A 19,994-nucleotide genomic window follows, 5' to 3' on the forward strand; every position below is an offset into this window, starting at 1 on the left:
CCACAAATACAAACAAGTAGTTGCAATTAATCAGCTTGGGCAGTTCAATTGGATCCTTGTACGCACACTGGAAAGAAGGATTACATAATAAGAACTTGATAACCATTGCACCAGTTCTGTCAACGAGAGCAACATTGACAATTTCCTTGTGAAATCCAAGTGCCGACCAGACTACTTTTGCACGCTCACATTTGAACAGAAAATGACATATATCTTCAGCTCCAACCTTGCACACTGAATACTATGCATTAGTTCCAATATGGCAGTTTGCCAATACACACAAGCATGGGATAACATTATGCAAACAACGTGAAAGATACCTTTGATTATGGCACATTTGGCGGTACAGAACGACATTGTGCATGGGAACGAGGTACCTCCGATACATACGTCTGCAGAGTATCTAAGGAGCTACTGACAATCTATTAATGTCGCCGAAAGGTACTTGGTGGAAGATATCCTAATGGGAAATATGCCACTTGTTATGAATATGTTAAGGCCACACCAAGGATTCCTATTACACTTGCCTGGAGGCATCCTCCTGTGGGTAAGGTGGAGCTTTCAGCCAATGGCGCTTTTCTGAATCGGATGGCACAACGGCCTCAAGGATGATCTTGCGGCACAATGATGGGACAATCGTATTGGCTGCGTACAGGTATTTGTTCAATTGTAATGATGCACAACAATGATGCAAGGCATGACTCTTGTACCACAACACACCGAGCTTCTGGTCATCATGCAGTCAGACACTATCTATCTTCAAAGATGAGTCTCTTTCGGTCACCAGATGGTCATCTTACCATGGAGATCATTGCCCTGAGAGAGGGTTGCGAGTTTATTCCACAAAACTTCACCATACCCAGAATAGAGTTGCAGATTGCTTAGCGAGATACAACCCTACTGAATGTAGCACAACTGACTGACTACACAGAGGGCCCACGTGTAGTGAGGATTTCTTGTCTCTCAATTGTAACTCTATCATTTTGGAATAGAACTCTTGTTACTCCTGCAAAAGAAAAAACAAGTGAGAAATAAATTGGGGGTGGGGTGTGTTGCAGGTTTTCCAGTGCATTACTCCTCTTGTATTTTTCTTTTAGAACTATTATTAAAAAAAGAAAATCTAATATATTATTCGAGGAAAAAAATGATATCTAATATTTTTAGGCCAAAAAAGGTAACCTAAATGCTCCTGCAGATCTAACACGTGGCTAATGGGCCAAGATGGGGCGGGCTTGTCTGAATCTGAATTGAAACGAGGCACGCAGGCCCGCCTAACCGAACTTGGCACGAGACCAATATATTATTTCTGTCGTGGAGTAACTGGGCTCAAAGCCCTGGACATATATCTGCCCCGGACTAGCTACCGCCACCCTGCGGAGGTGTTTGTTCCTTTTAGTCGGTCGTCTAGGGTTTCCTTCCCGTGCAGAAGGCAGAGGGGCGGCGGCGACGACGAATCCAGTCCAGAAAAGAAAGAAGGGAGAGGGGCGGCGGCGGTGGCGGTGAATCCAGATGGAGATAGAGATGGAGTCGTCGAGTGTCGAGTCTTGTGAGCCGGGGGAAAGATCTGTGGCGGGGAAGATATCTAAGATGGGGGGAACAGGGAATGCGGTGGTGGCGATGGCGACGACGGGGAAGAAGACATATGAGCAGGCGTTTCTGGCGACGACGGGGAAGAAGATATCGTTGCAGGCGTTGCTGGGGACGATGGGGAAGAAGACATCTAAGCAGGAGTTGCTGGCGACGACGGGTAACACATCTAAGCAGGAGTTGCTGCCGACGGGGAAGACTGCGGGATCTGAAGTGCGGAAGGCGGCGGTGTTGTTGATGCAGGTTGCGAGCTTGCGTGGAGGGGCGGGTGATGTGAGAGAGACGAGGGAGCGCCTGATTGGCCAGTCTCTGGAGGCTCTGTCGAATGCAGAAGTGTTGGCCTCACTGGAAGAGGAGGAACCAAGGAGAACGATATCTCAGGAAGCCAAAACTGATCTAATTGCCTACCAAGCCTGTGATCAGGAGGAGGCGGCGCCGGAGCTCGTGGTGCAGATTATGTCGGATGATGACGATGACTATGTTAAGTGTGAAGCAGCAGCTTCTGAAGAGGCATGTGATCCAGCTTTTATTCTCGAGAATGACACAATGACGACAATGATTGTAGCGGACCCCGCTAGGGGGGAAATTGGCCTGGCTGAGGAGGTGGATGTGGCGGCTAAAAGTGGACAGCAGAAGAAGAGAGTTAATCTGTCGACTGAAGAATTTTCGGCGCTACTGGAGGAGGAGGAAGCAGGGAGAAAGATGGCTCACAAAGGCAGCACTGATCCAAATGCCTACCAAGCCTCTGCTCAAGTGGATGATGATTGGTCTGATAAGGAGGAGCGGCATGAGGCGATGGAGCTCCTGAAGCAGAATATGGCGGATGACGATGATGAGTCTGCCAAGTTTGAAGCAGCGGCGCCTGAAGAGGCTACTGGGGATGAGATAAGGATCTCTGAGGAAGCGGCCGAGGTAGCTGCTGAGGAGGAGATGATGATGATGGGATTTGGGGGGCTGGCCGAGGAGGCGGCTGAGGAGGCGGCTGAAAGTTGGGAGCAGAAGAGGAAGAGGAGAGGTGACCTGTCGATTGATGAAATGATGGCTAGAACGAGAGAGATGGTAGGGGAAGTGCCTGAGGAGGCCAACACTGATCATAATGCCTACTGTGCCCGTGTTTACCGTGAAGATTGGGACTGGCTCTTTGCCCCACTCTACGGTCCCTTCGACAAGACCAGTAAATGTCCTCCTCCTCCAGCCCTATCCTAGCTTTGCTGCTGCTCTTAATAGCATACGCCTCCTATTAGTATATCACTGACTGCGCTATTTGCCATGAAGCGTCTATCCCACCCTCGTGTTGCAGCCACCATCACCGTAACTCCTTGGTCAGGCCACAGCAGACTCTTCAGATCTTCTCAATCAAAGTCGGAAAGATAAAGAAGCCCCTAATGTGGCCATTGCATGTTTTTGGTTCAGTCGCTGTACGGGATAAGGTGGATCACAATCGCATTATGGTCTTCCATCGCCAAAGGGAGAACTGTCAAACCCTCACCAAGAAGGTTTGTATATTATCCTTGCTACTCCATGCGTACACACACGGCTTCATTGGTCTCTTCTTTCAACTAATTTCATGATAAGAGTAGGCATATGATTTGAAACACAAAGCAGTGCCTTCTGCTTGGGATGCATCAGTATGAATATGAGATTATGCTCATAAATTTGAGTTGCTCTAACTATAGTTGTAACTAACTACCAAATTCATGTCAATGTGGGCATGTACAGTACATGTATAACCTTGCAAAGTGTGTGGTATAAATTTGATGTATTAAACAAATGCCAACAATCACCGAGGAGCTTTGAATACTCCGTGCATGAATACTATTTGGTCTGTTGTTCAGCTAACTTCAATTATTTGCGTACAAGTCTGGTTTGTCTAGAGGTTCTAGACATATCTGTTATGGTTTATGCTTTCATTATGCTACTCAACGTTTCCTCTTCTTTGGCATAACTTGTTAATTTAGCTTCCTTCCATCAATCTTAAATTGCTGTGATGATTTGAAAAGGCTTGCTCACCTTACATAACTTGCCGGCTCATGCCTCCTGGCTAATTTTGCTCAACATAAGTTGGTTCTGCGGTATTTGCCTGCAGCAATAAGTTTCTAATTAAGTTTAGGAACAAGTCCCAGTTAAGAAGTGGTTCATGTATAGGTTGACATTTGTCTTTGTCAAAATGGTGTGGTTTGGGTACATTCGACTGTTGATGGTCCCAGTCTTATTATTATAACTGAAGGATTACTATTTACGCAACCATATATTGCATGATATGCAGGATCGGTCTCTTATGCTGACGGGTCCCACCCGTGGAGTTGTGGTGGATGTACATCCTACGTATATTGAAGTTGATCTGAAATTTAAGGGCACCACTGAATCGGAGGACATGGATTTAAGCTATTTAGTAGTTGCGTCTTCTCCTGGCGGCCCGTCTTATCGTGCTGAAGCTAGCAAGCGTAGCACATTGGAGTTGACATATGTTCGAATGTACGACTCTGTGGAAGCCGCAATCAGTGTGAAATTGAAAAAAGATGGGTCATGGCCTGGTTGCCGAGGTTTATTTACTGCCAGTACAGCTAGTTTAGAAGACATGGAAATCTTGTTGCTTGCTTTTAAAGGTGATAGATTGCCAGTTAATGGTAAAGGAAGGATTGAGTTTTCACGCCGTGTAGTCAGCGTCGAGCTTCGCGGTAAGCTAATATTTTCTGCGAAGGCACTGCAAGGTAGTGATGAGAAAGGTGTGAGAAGAGTTCGTAAGACTTTTACTCCCAAAAGAGCTGGTAAAAGCAAGGAGAATATTAAGATTGGTTCCTGTGAGATGGAGGTAACTGTGACATGGTCCCTTCTTCCGAGTTGCAAGTTTGACTATGATAATTCTTTGTAAAGAGCTTAAGGTTGGCTTCCGTGTTCTCTTCTCTGGCAATCTGAGGTAACTGGCTTTGCTGTTATGTTGTGTTATAGTCCAGTGGTACTCTAATGGACGGTTGTCAAGTTGTCTGAAGTTATATTCTGTACTTATGACACTATTATGAGTATGCTTTAGTATCAATTGCTGCCTCTAAAGGGAAGCTTATACTCCCTCCGTCTGAAAATACTTGTCATCAAAATGGATAAAAAGGGATGTATCTAGAACTAATATACATCTAGATACATCCCCTTTTATTCATTTTGATGACAAGTATTTCCAGACGGAGGGAGTATTTGTTAATAATCTCATTGCCGTAGGTGCCTTAGAATGTTATTTTGATTTGTGACGGCACATCATCCTCGTCCCTTTCAAATTGATGCGCTTTTTTAAAGCAAAATTTACATCGGGCGAGTTCGGCCCTCTTGTTTCTCTGGCGTGTGGGCCTGTATGCATTGTTTGGGTGGCCCACTGTGAGCTGGTGGTGTTGGATTATTAGGCCTTCTCAGATAGGGGTCAAACTTTGGTCATAAATTTAATTTGTATCTATACCAATATGTATGTATGTATATACTCCCTCCGTCCGGAAATACTTGTCATCAAAATGTATAATAGGGGATGTATCTAGACGTATTTTAGTTCTAGATACATCTTTTTTAATCCATTTTGATGACAAGTGTTTTCGGATGAGGGAGTATAATCTAGGACATACACGCGTTGCAATGGGAGAAAAAAATGATGTGCTTGGTTGTTAGCCGGGTTTAGGATTGATGATATAAACGATGGATCAGTGGACAACATAGATTTTTTGGGTGAACAAATATCTTTTTTACCTGCTCGCCGCCTTTCATCTGTGCGGGAGGACGCATCCTGTGCAGTGCAGCGAGCCATCTGATGCAAGTGCACTAATGCAATCTGAGCCGCCGGATGCACAATACAGGGACCAGAATCTGTAAACAGATGGGCTGCCGGTGCATTTTACACATTATGCCTTCGAAAATCGTCCATTTGCACCAATAGTCTTTCCGCACGACATCTTCTCTTTTCGTTGCCCTCTCGTCTCATGTACCTCAGCCGCTCAGCGTATCATCGATCTAGATTGTGAGCTAGGGTTACTGAAATTGGCCCCGACGCCTCTCTCGCCCGGTCTCCTGGGCCACCCGACTTTCTCCCCTCTCTCATGTGTATCAATTTCCGGCGCCTCTGAAGCACCAACACCCCTCCTCTGCTCCAAAACTGTTCGCAGCATGGTACAGCCATGTGAGTAGAAACATGTTACAACTCAGTATGATGCCAACATATTTGAGCAATAGTTCTCATGTATATGTCCCGATGCACGTAAATTGAATCCATATACATGTGCTAGCAGCAGACTAACAGTACAGGTGGACTTTATTAACTGTAATTAGACACTTGGTTTGATTCGGCAATTCTTCAGTCGACCCATAACATTTTCAGATTTGCCATACTTATCTTCTTTTTGAATTTTCTGTAACACATTATATTAGATTGTAGGAGCGAAGCAGCGGCAAGCATGAACTAGCTTTTTTAAAGACGAGTAAGATCAGCAATGTTGCAGAAATTCTCTACAACATAAAGTTTAATCTTATCCAACCATGTTATTTTGGTGACCTCTCCTGGTTCATATTCATCGGAAGTTGATGATTTTTGTGATTTTCAGGTATTGTCTGCATGTTTAGCTACAGGCTCGTCTATAAGAAAAACAAGTTTGTTGTAGAAACTAGTGCTCTACTTGCATCAACTTGGTCTCTTTCAGATGATCAGGGGAGCTCCATGGTGCTCATTCATTTGCCTAAAGCAAAGAGATATTGTTGTCTGAATGCTTCAGTCAGAATGCACCTCTATCTCTGGTTCTAATATGATTGATATATGTGTGGAGGAACAATCACATATACAAGAGCTCGAAAATGTCGAAATTGAGAGCAGGTGGCATTCTTTTTATGAATTGTGTAGAAACAAAGTTTTCCTTATGAAATATATTATCTCTCATGTACTTACACAAAGTCTGAACCCTTTCGTGTACATGACAGTAAGTTAATTGTCAATCTTTTAAATTTTGGAGAGTTTCTTCTGTACACATCCCAATTTGATTAAATTTCTGTGAGACAGTTCAAACTTTAATGGACTATTTGAACACAATACAATCAGCACGTCAGGATAAAGCCTGAACTCACATTACAATACAGAACAAAAGATACATCATGAAGAAAACCAGTCTTAAAGTTGAACCTGCTCATCAGTTAGGCCTGAGCAAAACGTAAACTCAAACCGGTTGTTCCTGGAACATAACATAAATTTCTGCAACTTCGGCAGCATAAATTTCTGGTTTAACAATATAGAATTATGCATGACACAGATGGTTACACAAAATCCACTTGAACCACAAAAACATTAAATCATTCCATACATAGCCCTTTTTATAAAGTACAAAACATTCATCAGTCCAACTAGCAAGACCGCATAGAGTCATTTTTATTATTATTTGGTGCCGCAGACTTCAAGATGATGGAGGCTTCAAGCGGAGCAAACATTATAAACCATCAGCGCCACAAAATGAACGTGTTCCACTTCGTAAGCATCACATCTACTTATCAGGGGCCTTTTGGATGCTATTCGCCCTATTACAAATAACAAAACCACATTAGTAAAACCTTAAGGCATGCATATTTTTTAACGGTTGTTATAATACATCTTTCTTTTTGGTTTACGATATGCTCTGATCACATCTTTTGGTTAGAGCAACATTCGCCACAGACTCCATGCTGCCTATTTGTGGAAATGTAATGACTAAACATTACATGCATCATGAATTGGTAAGATGACTAACAAGTGGCACAAGGTAGTATACTTCATGTGCATTAGTAGAATGTGGATCAGAACAAGAAAAAAAATATTGGGAATATAATGTAATTGGGCATATTTCAGGCACAAGAACTAGTAATGCTTTTAGCATGTTCAATTGGACATCATAAGTGCACTTCCCATTGTAATATCAACAGAGTGAATGAAAAGAATAAACACTAATATAATGTACTCCGGTCATGTATGCCGACTCCCAGGTCATCATTTTTCACATACAAATCGATCTAACCTTAATGCAAAAAGAATCATTTTAGAGTTTGCAAAGAGATAAAAAAAGTATTTACCAACTAAAGATATAAATAGAGAGCACATCTCTTTGACTATTTCACACTCTAATGACTACAATTGGAAAAAATGATAAAAGGGAAGAACCATAATACACCGACAATTAACAGAGCGCACCCTGGATCCTGGAGCTGTAGAAGATGGCCGGATCCTTTGCGTTGTTGCGTCAATGTCCCTCGGAACTATAGTGTTGTTGTGCTGCATTCATGCGCTCGCTGGCAGCAATGGAAGCTCCATTGGGGACAACCGTTTCAGAGAATAGGAGGGGTGATGGTGCTTCACCGGCAACGGGACTAGGTACAAGAGAGAGAGAGAGAGGGGGGGGAGAGAAGGTCGGGCAGCCCAGGGGAGCGGGAGAGAGATGCATTGAGGGGAATTGCTAACCCTAGCTCGCGATCTGAATCGCCCTGGCACGCTGAGGTACATTAGACGAAGGCGAGAGGGCAAGGAAAGAGACAATGTCTTGGGGGAGGACTGTTTGCGCAAATGGATGATTTGTGAGGACCAATATGTAAATTGTACCAGCAACCAATTTGTATATAAAATTTGGTCCCCCTAATGTCCATCTGGCGGCTCAGATTGCATTGGTGCATCCATAGCATTAGATGCTCATAATGCAGCTAGAGCATGGCCAACGGACTGCCCCAAACCTGCTGCCCCATTATCCATTTAGGCTCAAATGCCATGCTAGACAAAAAGTGGTCGCCCTGCGGATCCATGAGACAAACTGAAGAGGAAGGGAGGAGAGAGAGGAAAAGCAGAGGGAAAGGAAGTGAGAGATGGACACATCCTCTATTTGGGTGAGCTCACCATATTGGCTCCACAATGACGGCCTCATGCCTTAGCGTTGGATGAGAGAAAATTAACAGTAGCCTCACGTCCTCGAATCTAGCTAGATGGTCCGGAGTAACACTATCTGCTGCCCCTTGTACATGCCGATGTCCCATGACAAAAAGTAGATTGAGCCATTTATATTGGTTTTTTTCTTTCAACGCAAGCTACTACTAGTGGGCCTCATCAAAGAAGAGAAAGTAGTACACATGCATTCATACTCTTCATTTTAACTTTTTCAGCTTTATGCACAGGACCACATTTTTCGTCCCAAGAACCCGTCTCCTGGCGAGGATCTCGGTACCCCATCCGAACCTACTTTTCCTGACATCCGATCCTACATGGCCTGCGAGGCATCACCCTAGGGCTATGCATTGACCTTGCCCTTATGCGCCCAATGACCCAGCTTGACTCTTTTTCTTCCTCCAATTTTTTAGCCAATGTACCCCAACTAGACATTATACAATATATATACTCTACAAAAGTATAAAATCGCTTGGCTACGTTTGTTTTCCAACTACAGCACTCGACAACACTTCAGTACTCCACGCTAGCTCCGCTGGGTCGATTGCCAGATGGGAAAGGCTGCGAGACCTACGACTACGAGCGTCGAATTAATGGAGGATCCACCCTAGCTAGGATCACGCCAGACGGCCAGAGCCAAAACCCAAGGCGTTCCACCCCTCCGTCCCTCCACCCACCCTGCCATGTAGGGACTATGCCCCACCACCCGCTCCTTCGGACCTCCAAACTTTTCAAACGGAGCCTTCTCCCGGAAGCCTCGAATCCACACTCCGGACGGCAGACGCGCTCCACAGTCCACACACACGGACACACCACCGTCCACGGGAAAAGGGCGACGCGCCGGCGGTGGCGGAGTCGCGGAGAGGGTGCGGGTGATCGCCGCGCAGGGGAATGGCAGGGAAGGGGGTGAGGTGGCTCCACCACTACTCCTCGGTGCACAGCATCCTGATCGTCGGCGACGGCGACTTCTCCTTCTCGCTGTCCCTCGCCGCTGCGTTTGGCTCCGGCTACAACCTTGTCGCAACATCCCTCGATTCCTACGGTTGGGTTCTCCCCGCTCCCTCTTGCCCCAGGGCTAAAAGTCGCAGTTATTTTTTCCCATGCCACTTGCCAGCACTGCAGATTCGGCAGAGTACTCTGATGTAGTGACTGGAACCCTAGATGTTCTAGGATTCTGGGAATGCCGTGTGCTAATTTGTGGATTCTAGGAATGCCCGTGTGTCAAGTTGTGGATTCTAGGAATGCCGTGTTTTTTTTTTTTTTTTGAGAAAAGGAATGCCGTGTGTTAATTTGTGGATTCTAGGAGGTTCTTTTGAAAAGGATTGTTAGAGTTTTCGATGTCTTCTGTTACTTAAGGAAGGCTTCCTTGCGCATCTCAATGGTTAGTTGTGGTCCCTGAAAAGGGAAAATGCACTTCTGTTTGTTAAGCAAGGTTTCGATGCCCATTTCAGTGGCTAATTGCGGTCCTTGCAAAAAGAAGAGATAATTAGTTGAGGGGTGGTAACATAGTAAACGCAAGATACTTGCACAATTAGGTGATATACTACACAATTAGTAACTTAGTGCATGACCTGGTTAGTTGATTCAGTTCTTGTAGTATATACACCAGAACATAATTGATTTTGCTAAGGATCTATGTCTTCCCGCTGAAACTACTCGTCCGCGCAGAGCATCCTGGTCGTCGGCGTCGGCGACTTCTCCTTCTCGCTGGCGCTCGCCACCGCCTTTGGCTCTGGGGAGAAGCTCGTCGCCACGTCCTTCGACTCCTACGGTTCGATGCCCTTTCCGCGTTCCCCTGCCGCGCGCTCGATCTTATGTTTGCATGCAGCACGCACAAAAGGGTTAGGGTATGGATAGTGATCGATGATTACTTGCGGACTCGATCGTCGTATACTTAAGTATTTTCTCTGCCGTTTCTCGCTGGCAATCATCTTGGGGACGGTACAGTTCATCTGATCAGCATGTACAGCAAAGCGGAATCAAACGTAGCGGAGCTCAAGAGACTGGGCGCCACGGTGCTACATAGTGTCAGTGTGAAGAAGATGAAGAAACGCACCGATCTCATGTCTAGACGGTTTGACCGAATAGTCTTCAATTTTCCTCACGCCGGGTTCATAGGGAAGGAGAATCAGGTGCATATGATCAAGTACGCGTGCTCACTCTCTCGATACATAATATGGCCATCTTCTTCACTTGTCTATTTCTTTCCCATCATTTGTCTGACACCTCACACATGCCAGAGAGTTAACTTCGTATTAACATTTTCCTGTGTCGTTGTAGCGCCCATCGGCTGCTGGTGCAAAGGTTCTTCCGCAAACGCGAGCGGAAGGCTCCGTCCCCTCGGCAAAATACACGTCAGCCACAAGACGGGGCAGCCGTACGACAGGTGGGAAATCGAGGGTCTCGCCCTCGAGTTTTCGCTTCTCAAGTTTGAGATGGTCGCCTTCCGTAAAGAGGATTACCCCGGGTATAACCAAAAGAGAGGCGACGGTGACAGGTGCGACGAGGAATTCCCTCTACGCAACGGCTGCACTTTCAAGTTCCAGCGCCGGCCTCGCTGAGCTTCTGTCGCTGGCGTCGCCGTAAGTTGGGGCTTTTAATTACGAGCAACTTGTGACGCTGCAAGACCGTCGCGTCGCATGTTTTCCATGATGTATCTGCGACCGACTTCCATGGACATGGCGTGCGTTCTCATGAGACATCGACCCATCACTGTGTAGATTACTACTCCTTGTAGACTAAAATGTATAGTACGTATTTTATGAATTATGATGGCCATCGTGGTAAAAAAAAAAACCACTTGCGTATCTTTTCATTAGTAGACTTCCATGGAGTACTTGTTTTATGAATTATGCTAGCCATCGTGGTAGCTTTTTATTTTCACTTGCGTATCTTTTCATTCCTAGGTAGGAGACAACAATACAAGAAGAAAACCTTACATGGAGAAGGGAGAGAGGGCACCACACCAAAATGTGGACAGCAGAACAAGGAAAACAACATAAGCTGAACTAGCCTAGGCCAACCTCAGGAAAGGCAAATGAGACACAGGACACCAAGGCCTTGTCATGACAAACGTGGGGCACCCACCACATGAGTCTATGACTCAGAACCGACCAAATCAACGTGCCCCCATGTGGCTATGACTCAGAACCGACCAAAGCGCCTAGAAGAGTCATGCAAGTGGACTGCAAGACACAGTAGGGCCCGAGGAAGGAGCCATGGAGGAAGAGCGGACGATGTCGTACATTGCGCCCCTGATGCCCACGCCTTGATAAGCAGCTCACACCAAGTACGGCATCCAACATCTCGAGATCCGATAACAGGGACGCTGCGAGTAACCAAGACATCGCCTTTATGAAGGGGACGATGTCGTGACGCCACCGCCGTTTGAACCGAAGAACAAGATCTAGGGTTCCCCCGATGCTCGAAGAGGGGCATGGAGAAGGTCATGGAATTGCCTTCAAGAAGGGGACAACACCCGCAGGTGTCGCCGCTACCAGCATCGAAGCAGGGATTTTGCCCTGGCTTGTGACCAAACAATCCCAATGTCGTTGGATCATGATATGGAGATGTGAAAACTAAAAACGTCGGTCGGCTTTACTGCAAGAAGGCAAGTTTCGCCCGTCATTGAACGAAGGAGACACCGGGCACCACTGCACCCACCACCAACACTAACCCCGTTGATGCATGAGCCGCTGCCAATTGCCCAGAACCGCCACCATCGTCAACCCGACAGAGAGCAAGGCATGGTTGGGCCAAGTCACCGGGAGAGGCACATGCCGGTAGACCCGCCTGCAGCAAGCGCTGGAGGTTAGAGGTCGGCCGAGGTAGAGCAGACGATGATTTGGTGTCGGGAGCAAAGTGGCCAAGATCGGGGTGCAGGGGAGAGGTGTGTCGGTGCTAAAATCGGCAGATCTCGGGTAGGGGGTCCCGAGCTGGTGATCTTGGAACGATTGTAACAGGAAAAATAGGGACACGGTATTTACCCCAGGTTCAGACCCTCTCGAAGAGGTAAAACCCTACGTCCTGCTCTTATTGTATTGAATGTGGATGGTAAAAAGTATAGTATGATCTATCTCGAGATCGTATGAATGATTTCTAACCTCTAAACCTTGAAAACCCACCTCTACAGACTAAACCCCTCGCCTTATATAGGCACCGGGGTATCTAGGTCTACACATGGTCGGTTACAGTCTGGGATAAACATGTCGATTATTCAAACACGCCTTGAAGTGTACGCCAAGTCTTCAGAGAACTCCATCTTGATGGTGGGCCGACGTGGTGTGCACCCCTTAATTCCAGGACATCATCAGCAGCCCCTGAACTTGTCTTCAAACCGAGGACATAGGCTCCTTCCTCAGGGCAGCTTCATTATCTTGGTAGTCGGTTTGTAGGTGAGTTCGATCTCCAACATGAAGACAACAACAGTAACACCTAGCAACACCACAATACCAAGCAACATCTTCATGAGCATCACCAGCTCTCTCCCTAGTATCATCAGTGCACAAGCTTACTTCCCAGTCATCACATTTGCACTTTCATTCTTCAGAGCCTTCTTAGACCTGCTGGTAGATGCATTCATAAGGCTAAACTCATGTACATTCAGAAGTTCCTCCCTTCGGTCCTCCACAGCACCAATAGCATCCACAGTGGCATCACCAATGAGATAGTGCTTGTCAACAAGGTGCTGAACATATTCCAATTCCCAGCACTAGAAATCGCAAGTAACCTATACCAAAAATTCATGCCAAGGTCAAAAACTTGAATCTTTTTGGCCAAAACCGACGAGAAACCATGGAAAGGAAAAGAAATCAAAGCACTAACCATGCTTCTAGCATTTGTAAAAGATCCACCAGTCGTGCTTCTCCATCGTGGAGACGTAGATGCACACCTTCTCCTTGCAGCTCAGGCAGCAGATCAGGAGCAACAGCAATGCCCTGCGGCGGGCAGCAGAGATGGAGGAGCTTGTGGCAGACATAAGCACTAGAGGGGAAGGAACGCCGAGACGGAATCTCGCGGTGTCCGGCGGATTCGATGACGGCCGGCGACAAAGGAGGTGGCGGAGCGGTCGCACGCGAGAGAAGGAGGAGACTAGGGGTTGAAGAGGGGGCCGCGACGGCCTAGGGATTTGATGAAATGGTGAATTTTCGCTTTTTCTTAAACGCCCTCCATGGAAGATTGGCCTAATCAGAGCAGAGTACGTGGTGGTCATACTAGCCACATACATGGCGTGTACGTGCGACAGTGACCACGTTTTCATAATCAAATCCTATATAGCTACCGTAATGAGCGTATTCCGAACAAGTGACCGTATCGTGCTTTTGCTTCCAAATACAGTGCATGTTAGTATATTTATCTTTTGAAGACATATTTTCTCAGAAGAAATACAAATTAATCGGTGAAAAGAGCTAGAAAAGCATTTGTGAACGTTGACACTCTTCACTTCTTCATTCTTACACTCCGTAGCTCAACTAGCGTTTCGGATTCCCATGAGCGTCAAATTAATGGAGGGTCCAACCCAGATCGCCCCGGAGCAGAACCCAAGGCGTTCTCTGACGCCCTACCATTTATGCCCAATTCTTCGTCGGAACCGCACTAACTGACCCGTCGCAGTCTCGACTACTCCCACCTCCCCCTCACTCTCGACTGCTGTGGAGGGGGGAAGAAGCAAGGCGCCACCGGAGGCGAACGCGGCGCCGGACGTGAATGGCGCGGACAGGCTTCCGTCTCTGATCGCGCTCGATTGGAAGGACAAGGCGCCGGTCGCGGAGTGTGCCCCGGCCATTCCTGGATGGAAGAGAACAGGCGGAGAAACATGTGGAGCGGGGTGAGGTGGTTGAAGCACTACTCGTCGGTGCAAAGCATCCTGGTCGTCGGCGACGGGGACTTCTCCTTCTCGCTGGCGCTCGCCACTGCCTTCGGCTCCGGGGAGAACATCGTCGCCACATCCCTCGACTCCTACGGTTCGATTCTTTGCGCTCTCTCTCGCTGCTTGAAGGTTGCAGTTTTATGCAGCTACTTTGATTTGGATACTGCCTAGATTTTTGGCTTCGATGGAGAAATTTAAATGATACACGTAACCATTAGAGGGATGGGATGCACCATGTTCTTCTAATATGAAGATTAGCTTTACTCCGTTGAGATCCAAATTTACCCTAACATGGTTAATTGCCGCGATAAAAGAGCGACGCGGCATACTATGCCAAAAATGTGCTCGAAACATTGCTGATTCGAAAAGGGAACATATGTGTGTTCATGGCTCTAGTCTTTGGGCTGCTCATGTGCGCCTCCTAGACGAATCCCTGTAAATGTTTTTCCCTCCATATCTTAATATATAGGCTCGCAGAGCTCCTGCGTGCTCTAAAAAAAAGTGCTTAAAATAATTTAATTACTATACAGCTGAATATTGCTGATTCTTTCAAGAATTTGTGTGGAATTACTGAAACTAAGTATTGTTTTTTAACAGAGCGAAGTATTGTCTAATGCTATAATTTGTATGGCATGGAAGGAACTCCGAGTGTTGAGTATCTACTGCTACTATAGTCGGTTGAATTTGCTATCCTTTTCTTACGATTCCTGTTGGTCTGTTATGATTACTGTTGGCCGTAAAACTGAATTTGCTACCCTTTTCTTATGAGAAAGGCATGGCGCTCTGCTTAACTCATTATGATATGGTCATTTAGAGGAGTTTCATTAAAACTTAAAAACTGCAACTAGAATTTATTTTTTGCGGAAAAAACAATTATATATCTTGTCACAGAGACGTCATCTGTTTCTCTGATCCTGTTGGTTGTGTAACCTGTTGTTTCCATAGGTTTTGCACCTTGTATATATTTACATGTTGTTAAGTTTCTTATTAGCATTATTCCTAATTCTTTCTCAAGTCCTCTGTATAAACTATGCACTAACTTGCCCCAGCGTACCTTATAAACTCGAGTGGTGATATTATAAAGGTGATATTGTGATCATTTTAGTTTGTACTTATATATTGTCTCTGCATTCCTGTTGGCATTCCTCTTTGGCAGAGGCCCTGGTTGGCAAATATAACGAAGCTGAATCAAATGTAATGGAGCTCAAAAGAATGAGGGCCACTGTTTTGCACGGTGTCGATGCGAAAAAGATGAAGACTCGCCCTTATTTAAAGACGAGACGGTTTGATCGGATCGTCTTTAATTTTCCACATGCTGGGTTCAAAGCAAAAGAGTACAAAGAGGTGGATATGGTCAAGTATGTGTTCTCCCTTGCAATGGTTGTCTGCATGTTCGTATTTCCTTAATGCCTGAATTGATCAAAGTAATTGGCTGATGTCATAGCTTATCTTATCAAGTTCCGTTGGTTTAAAATTGATTCGGTGTTTCTTTTCAATTTTGATCTCAGCACTAGTTATTGACGCTCAATGCCAAACTTTAGTGAGTCCTCCGACATCCCCGTCTCTTACTCGTCGGGTCTTTTTTTTGTAAATATTATAGCAATCTGTATTTCGTAGTTAACATGCCATTTTATCCTTTCATATGCATAAAATAAAATCATATTTGGCTACCTATAATGCTAGAAGAGTAGATCAAATAACCATTTTTCACGTGTATCTGTTTCTGCTGGTTTTTGCTAGTCTTTTTTATTTATATACTCTCTGTAATTATTTATGAAATAAATTTAAATTTCAGCATGAAATTCTTGTTGCAACTTTTAAGCAAAAGTTTTTCTTTATAACGATAGGACAATAATTTCAATTCACTGCTTGTTGCTTTTATCGACCCATGTTAGCTGAGTTATCCCAATTTTCTGCAAAAATGTTGACAATGTGTATCCATAGATATGGTATTCTATAACATCTCAATCTACAAAAAGTAACGCAATAAGTCTGCTTGTGTTCACCCGCAAAAAAAAAGTCTGCTTGTGTTGTGTGAAAAAAAGAAGGTATAGTGAATATATCACACTATATTATCCATGTATATGTTGCCTTCTTTTTCAACTAGACACAAATGGACATATGTTAGCACTGATGAATGCAGCTTCACATGCATATCTACTCCCTCCGTTCCTAAATATTTGTCTTTTTAGATATTTTAAATGGACTACCACATACGGATGTATATAGACATATTTTAGAGTGTAGATTCACTCATTTTGCTTCGTATGTAGTCACTTGTTGAAATCTCTAGAAAGACAAATATTTAGGAACGGAGGGAGTAGAACCTAAGCAGATGAATTTGTTTCAGCTTTTTTTTTAACTTTCAGATGCCTCAACTCATTCCACAAAATTTATAGCATGATCTACTTGTATTAATGTAAGGGTTGCAAAAAACATGCCTAAAAGGCTTATTTCTCTATACATTTGTAGTTTGCCAGTACATGTTTGAACCTTTGTTCAGGATCTAATGCTTCAACCAGCTTCTAGGGCCTTGTTTTAATTTGAAACACCATTTGTTTTCTTCTGCAGCTTGCATAAGGATTTGGTGAAGGGTTTTCTTGGCAATGCTCGACATCTGGTTCAACCTTATGGTGAAATCCACATCAGCCACAAGATGGGGCATCCTTACGATGCCTGGGATCTCAAGGGGCCTTGGAGTCTTCCCTTGTTATGATTGCAAAAATTAGATTTCAAAAGGACGACTACCCCGGATATAACCAGAAGAGAGGAGATGGCGCAAAGTGCAATCGATCTTTCCCTCTAGGTGACTGCTGCACTTACAAGTTCTGCATGAAAAGTAAAGAAGCTGAAGCCGAAAATGAAGCAATTTCTGTTGCTACCTATTTGGCCATGATAATAATGAGGGTTGCCCCTCCGGAGAAATAGTCAACATTGGTCAGACCAGTTGTAGAGGCCAGGGGTACAACCTCCTTTCCGATGAAAAAAGGTCCCAGACCAGTCGCCAATCGTAACGTGACTATGTGAGCAGAGCAGAGCCCATTTCAAGGCCAGGGAGAAATTTGTTGGGCTAGTAGCACTACTATATCAGGGGTACTTTTGTGTTAGTTGTGAAATTTGGTGTATTTCGTGCACTGGTAGTTGTATCCAGGAATCAGTATACTTATGGTATTTCGACCAAGGCAGCACAATGAAGGAAAGGTTTGTGTTGCATGACCTGACATTCCGTCGTGATTTTGTAGTGTTGATGAGCACATCGGCCACTTCCATTGACCCATTGACGTGCACGTGCATGTTGAATTCCTGACCATCAGACATCCATCTTTGTGCCCCGGCAAAAAAGAAAAAGACATCCATCTCTGTGTCTGCATAAATGATCAGATGTGTTGTACTCCCTCCGTTGTGGTAATAGGAGTTCGAATATTGAGATAGTCTTAACACAATGTAAGGCCCCTGATGCTAAACTATTCCACACATAGAGTATTGCTGCAAATTTCAGAATAGAAGCGTATTCGATACCACCTCATATCGTATAACTTCAACCGTCACGCACGGTTACAGTTATATGTATAACTTCAACCATACACACACGGTTATACACGCACGGTTATACAATACGAGGTTTACATTGTGGAATATCAATAGAGAAAATCAACCAAGGATAAACCAATTTGAATGGACAATGTTTTTGAGTTCATTTCACGAGCATTATCTGATTATATTTAGCACATTATGTACATACCCATCATTTTTTAGTTAAATATCTCGTCGAAGATAGTCAAGTTAATTATAAGTCCAGTCTTACAGAATTGTAATTTACCACTCTTAATGGACACATACGACCTTCCCTTGTAATAAGTACATGGAAATCATCAAAGTATTTTCCATATGTGATATTTCGGTTACATATTGATATCACCACTCGAACATACATCAATGGATCCTCACAGAAATTTTGAGATATATGTGAGGAATAATTATTTATCCGTCAATCATAAGTAAATTGAGCCCCAAACAGGGGAGATGGTATCAGCCCGTACATTGATGCATTAGTAATAAGGATATTTCTCGGCATTAGGGGGAGATCCGTACAACAAATAATGCTAAGAAATAATCTGAAAGTGGCATTAACTACTGATCCTTTTGTCCACGTACTTAAAGAATCTGAATAGTAGTTTAGGGAATCATATATTTGCAACACACTCTGCCACATACATTTAGTGTTCACTTCCCTAAAAAAAATACATTTAGTGTTCACAAAGGTGTTACTAAATTTTATATTTCAGCAGTAAAATGTCAGAGAGAGCGGAGGTACCTAATAAACTACTCTTCTCCCCCAAATGAGAGCAAGTGGGAGAGAAATCTGACTACACGAGATATAATTTCTCACATGCTTTTGTGAAAAACAGAGGAAATTAGATACTATACCAATAAATTTAATTCAACATCAATTTGAAAGATACCGGATACGATGCTCATCATCCAAAGCCCGACATAAATCTGCATAATATTTGTAATGATGGGACATCGAAACACCCTGACTCTATTTGTTGTAGGAAATCACAAAGAGTTAAAAAGGAATAAATATATTTCCACAAAATTTCGTCGATTCCACTAGAATCATACTCCATCCGTCCCAAAAATAAGTGTCTCTGACATAACATACTATATTTATCGACATATATTTCTTCTGAAAATTGCTAAACATGTTGGGCCTTAAACCAAAATTCATGGTAGTGTGCCTCTTGCACTCATATTTATTCACATAAAAAAAGGCAAGTAAGAAAGAATAACAATCGCTCAACACAAAGAGTTGTATTTACCACAGTAATATATACTCCTCATAAGTATTTCCCATATGGAATACAAATAACTTCTCATATGTCTATTACATAATTAAAACGATAGAAAAGGAACGGTCGCTCAACACAAAAGAGTTGTATTTACCACAGTAATATATACTCCTCATAAGTATTTCCCATATGGAATACAAATAACTTCTCATCTGTCTATTACATAATTAAAAAGATAGAAAACGAACGGCGAAGATTTATCATGCAAGAGTTATGATATTTGGACAGGCTAGATCCATCGCTATATACAGAGGCAAACGTGCTAGAATCAATCAACCCGCTTAAGAAGTCATGTAAAAAAATCCGCTTAAGAATTAGTGTAAGATTATGGTCCCCTACGTCTCTAGAAAAGAAAGTCCATCACGTGTACCGGTGCACCGTGCACGTGTACAAGATTTTTCTTTTTTGAGAACTACAACTTGATCGTGACTTTCCAGATTGATTTGCATGGCCGGATTGATTTATTGCAATTCTACGCATCTTTTTTTTTGGATTTGTATTGCAAAAAAAGAAACACATGGATTTGTATCCAAGGCCAGAATAAGACACCAAATCAAAAGGCTACAAGCTCGTACATCGCTCACGACGCAAGCTCTGTGGCCAGCGTACGTCGCTCACGACGCAAGCCGCCGGAGAGTCACCGCCTGATCCACGCTCGCTCGCGGGAGGACGCAGACCGGCCGTGCATGCTCGCTCGAACGCTCGCCCATCTTGTCTGGGAGAGTGAAGTTTGATTTGAACCTTGAGGTTGTAGAGCTCGTCGTAAACG

The 19,994-nt window shown here is 44.2% G+C and overlaps 2 protein-coding genes and 1 pseudogene across 3 annotated transcripts; all 3 read left to right on the forward strand.

Annotated features, from left to right (window-relative positions):
• Nucleotides 1–1,355: 1,355 nt before the first annotated feature.
• On the forward strand, nt 1,356–4,638 carry LOC109746533 (uncharacterized). Of its 2 annotated transcripts, XM_040390516.2 has the most exons (4): nt 1,356–2,761; nt 2,863–2,909; nt 3,001–3,083; nt 3,854–4,107. In XM_040390516.2, exons 1-4 carry the CDS (start codon nt 1,510–1,512, stop codon nt 3,870–3,872), a joined length of 1,401 nt encoding a protein of 466 aa, XP_040246450.1. In that variant the 5' UTR covers nt 1,356–1,509; the 3' UTR covers nt 3,873–4,107. The 2 variants fall into 2 exon arrangements, with proteins under 2 accessions (XP_040246450.1, XP_020161243.1); XM_020305654.3 differs by having other exon boundaries at nt 1,362–2,761; nt 2,863–3,083; nt 3,854–4,638.
• Nucleotides 4,639–9,316: 4,678 nt separating this feature from the next.
• On the forward strand, nt 9,317–11,285 carry LOC120964821 (uncharacterized protein At4g26485-like). The gene is made up of 3 exons (XM_040389794.1): nt 9,317–9,550; nt 10,172–10,274; nt 10,403–11,285. The coding sequence occupies exons 1-3, from the start codon at nt 9,395–9,397 to the stop codon at nt 11,062–11,064; spliced, it is 921 nt and encodes a 306-aa protein (XP_040245728.1). The 5' UTR covers nt 9,317–9,394; the 3' UTR covers nt 11,065–11,285.
• A 3,009-nt stretch (nt 11,286–14,294) lies between these two features.
• On the forward strand, nt 14,295–17,599 carry LOC109746534 (heavy metal-associated isoprenylated plant protein 41-like; annotated as a pseudogene).
• Nucleotides 17,600–19,994: the final 2,395 nt, after the last annotated feature.

The sequence above is a fragment of the Aegilops tauschii genome, chromosome 5 (genome assembly GCF_002575655.3).
Source record: "Aegilops tauschii subsp. strangulata cultivar AL8/78 chromosome 5, Aet v6.0, whole genome shotgun sequence".
Lineage (NCBI taxonomy): Eukaryota > Viridiplantae > Streptophyta > Magnoliopsida > Poales > Poaceae > Aegilops > Aegilops tauschii.

Excerpts from the sequence above, each read along its gene's own strand:
- LOC109746533 (XM_020305654.3), top strand. The coding sequence starts at position 1,510 with ATGGAGATAGAGATGGAGTCGTCGAGTGTCGAGTCTTGTGAGCCGGGG. Across the intron at positions 2,762-2,862 it reads CGGTCCCTTCGACAAGACCA|CGTCTATCCCACCCTCGTGT; the intron begins GTAAATGTCCTC and ends TTTGCCATGAAG. Across the intron at positions 3,084-3,853 it reads GTCAAACCCTCACCAAGAAG|GATCGGTCTCTTATGCTGAC; the intron begins GTTTGTATATTA and ends CATGATATGCAG.
- LOC120964821 (XM_040389794.1), top strand. The coding sequence starts at position 9,395 with ATGGCAGGGAAGGGGGTGAGGTGGCTCCACCACTACTCCTCGGTGCAC. Across the intron at positions 9,551-10,171 it reads CCCTCGATTCCTACGGTTGG|AGCATCCTGGTCGTCGGCGT; the intron begins GTTCTCCCCGCT and ends TCGTCCGCGCAG. Across the intron at positions 10,275-10,402 it reads CACGTCCTTCGACTCCTACG|TATTTTCTCTGCCGTTTCTC; the intron begins GTTCGATGCCCT and ends CGTATACTTAAG.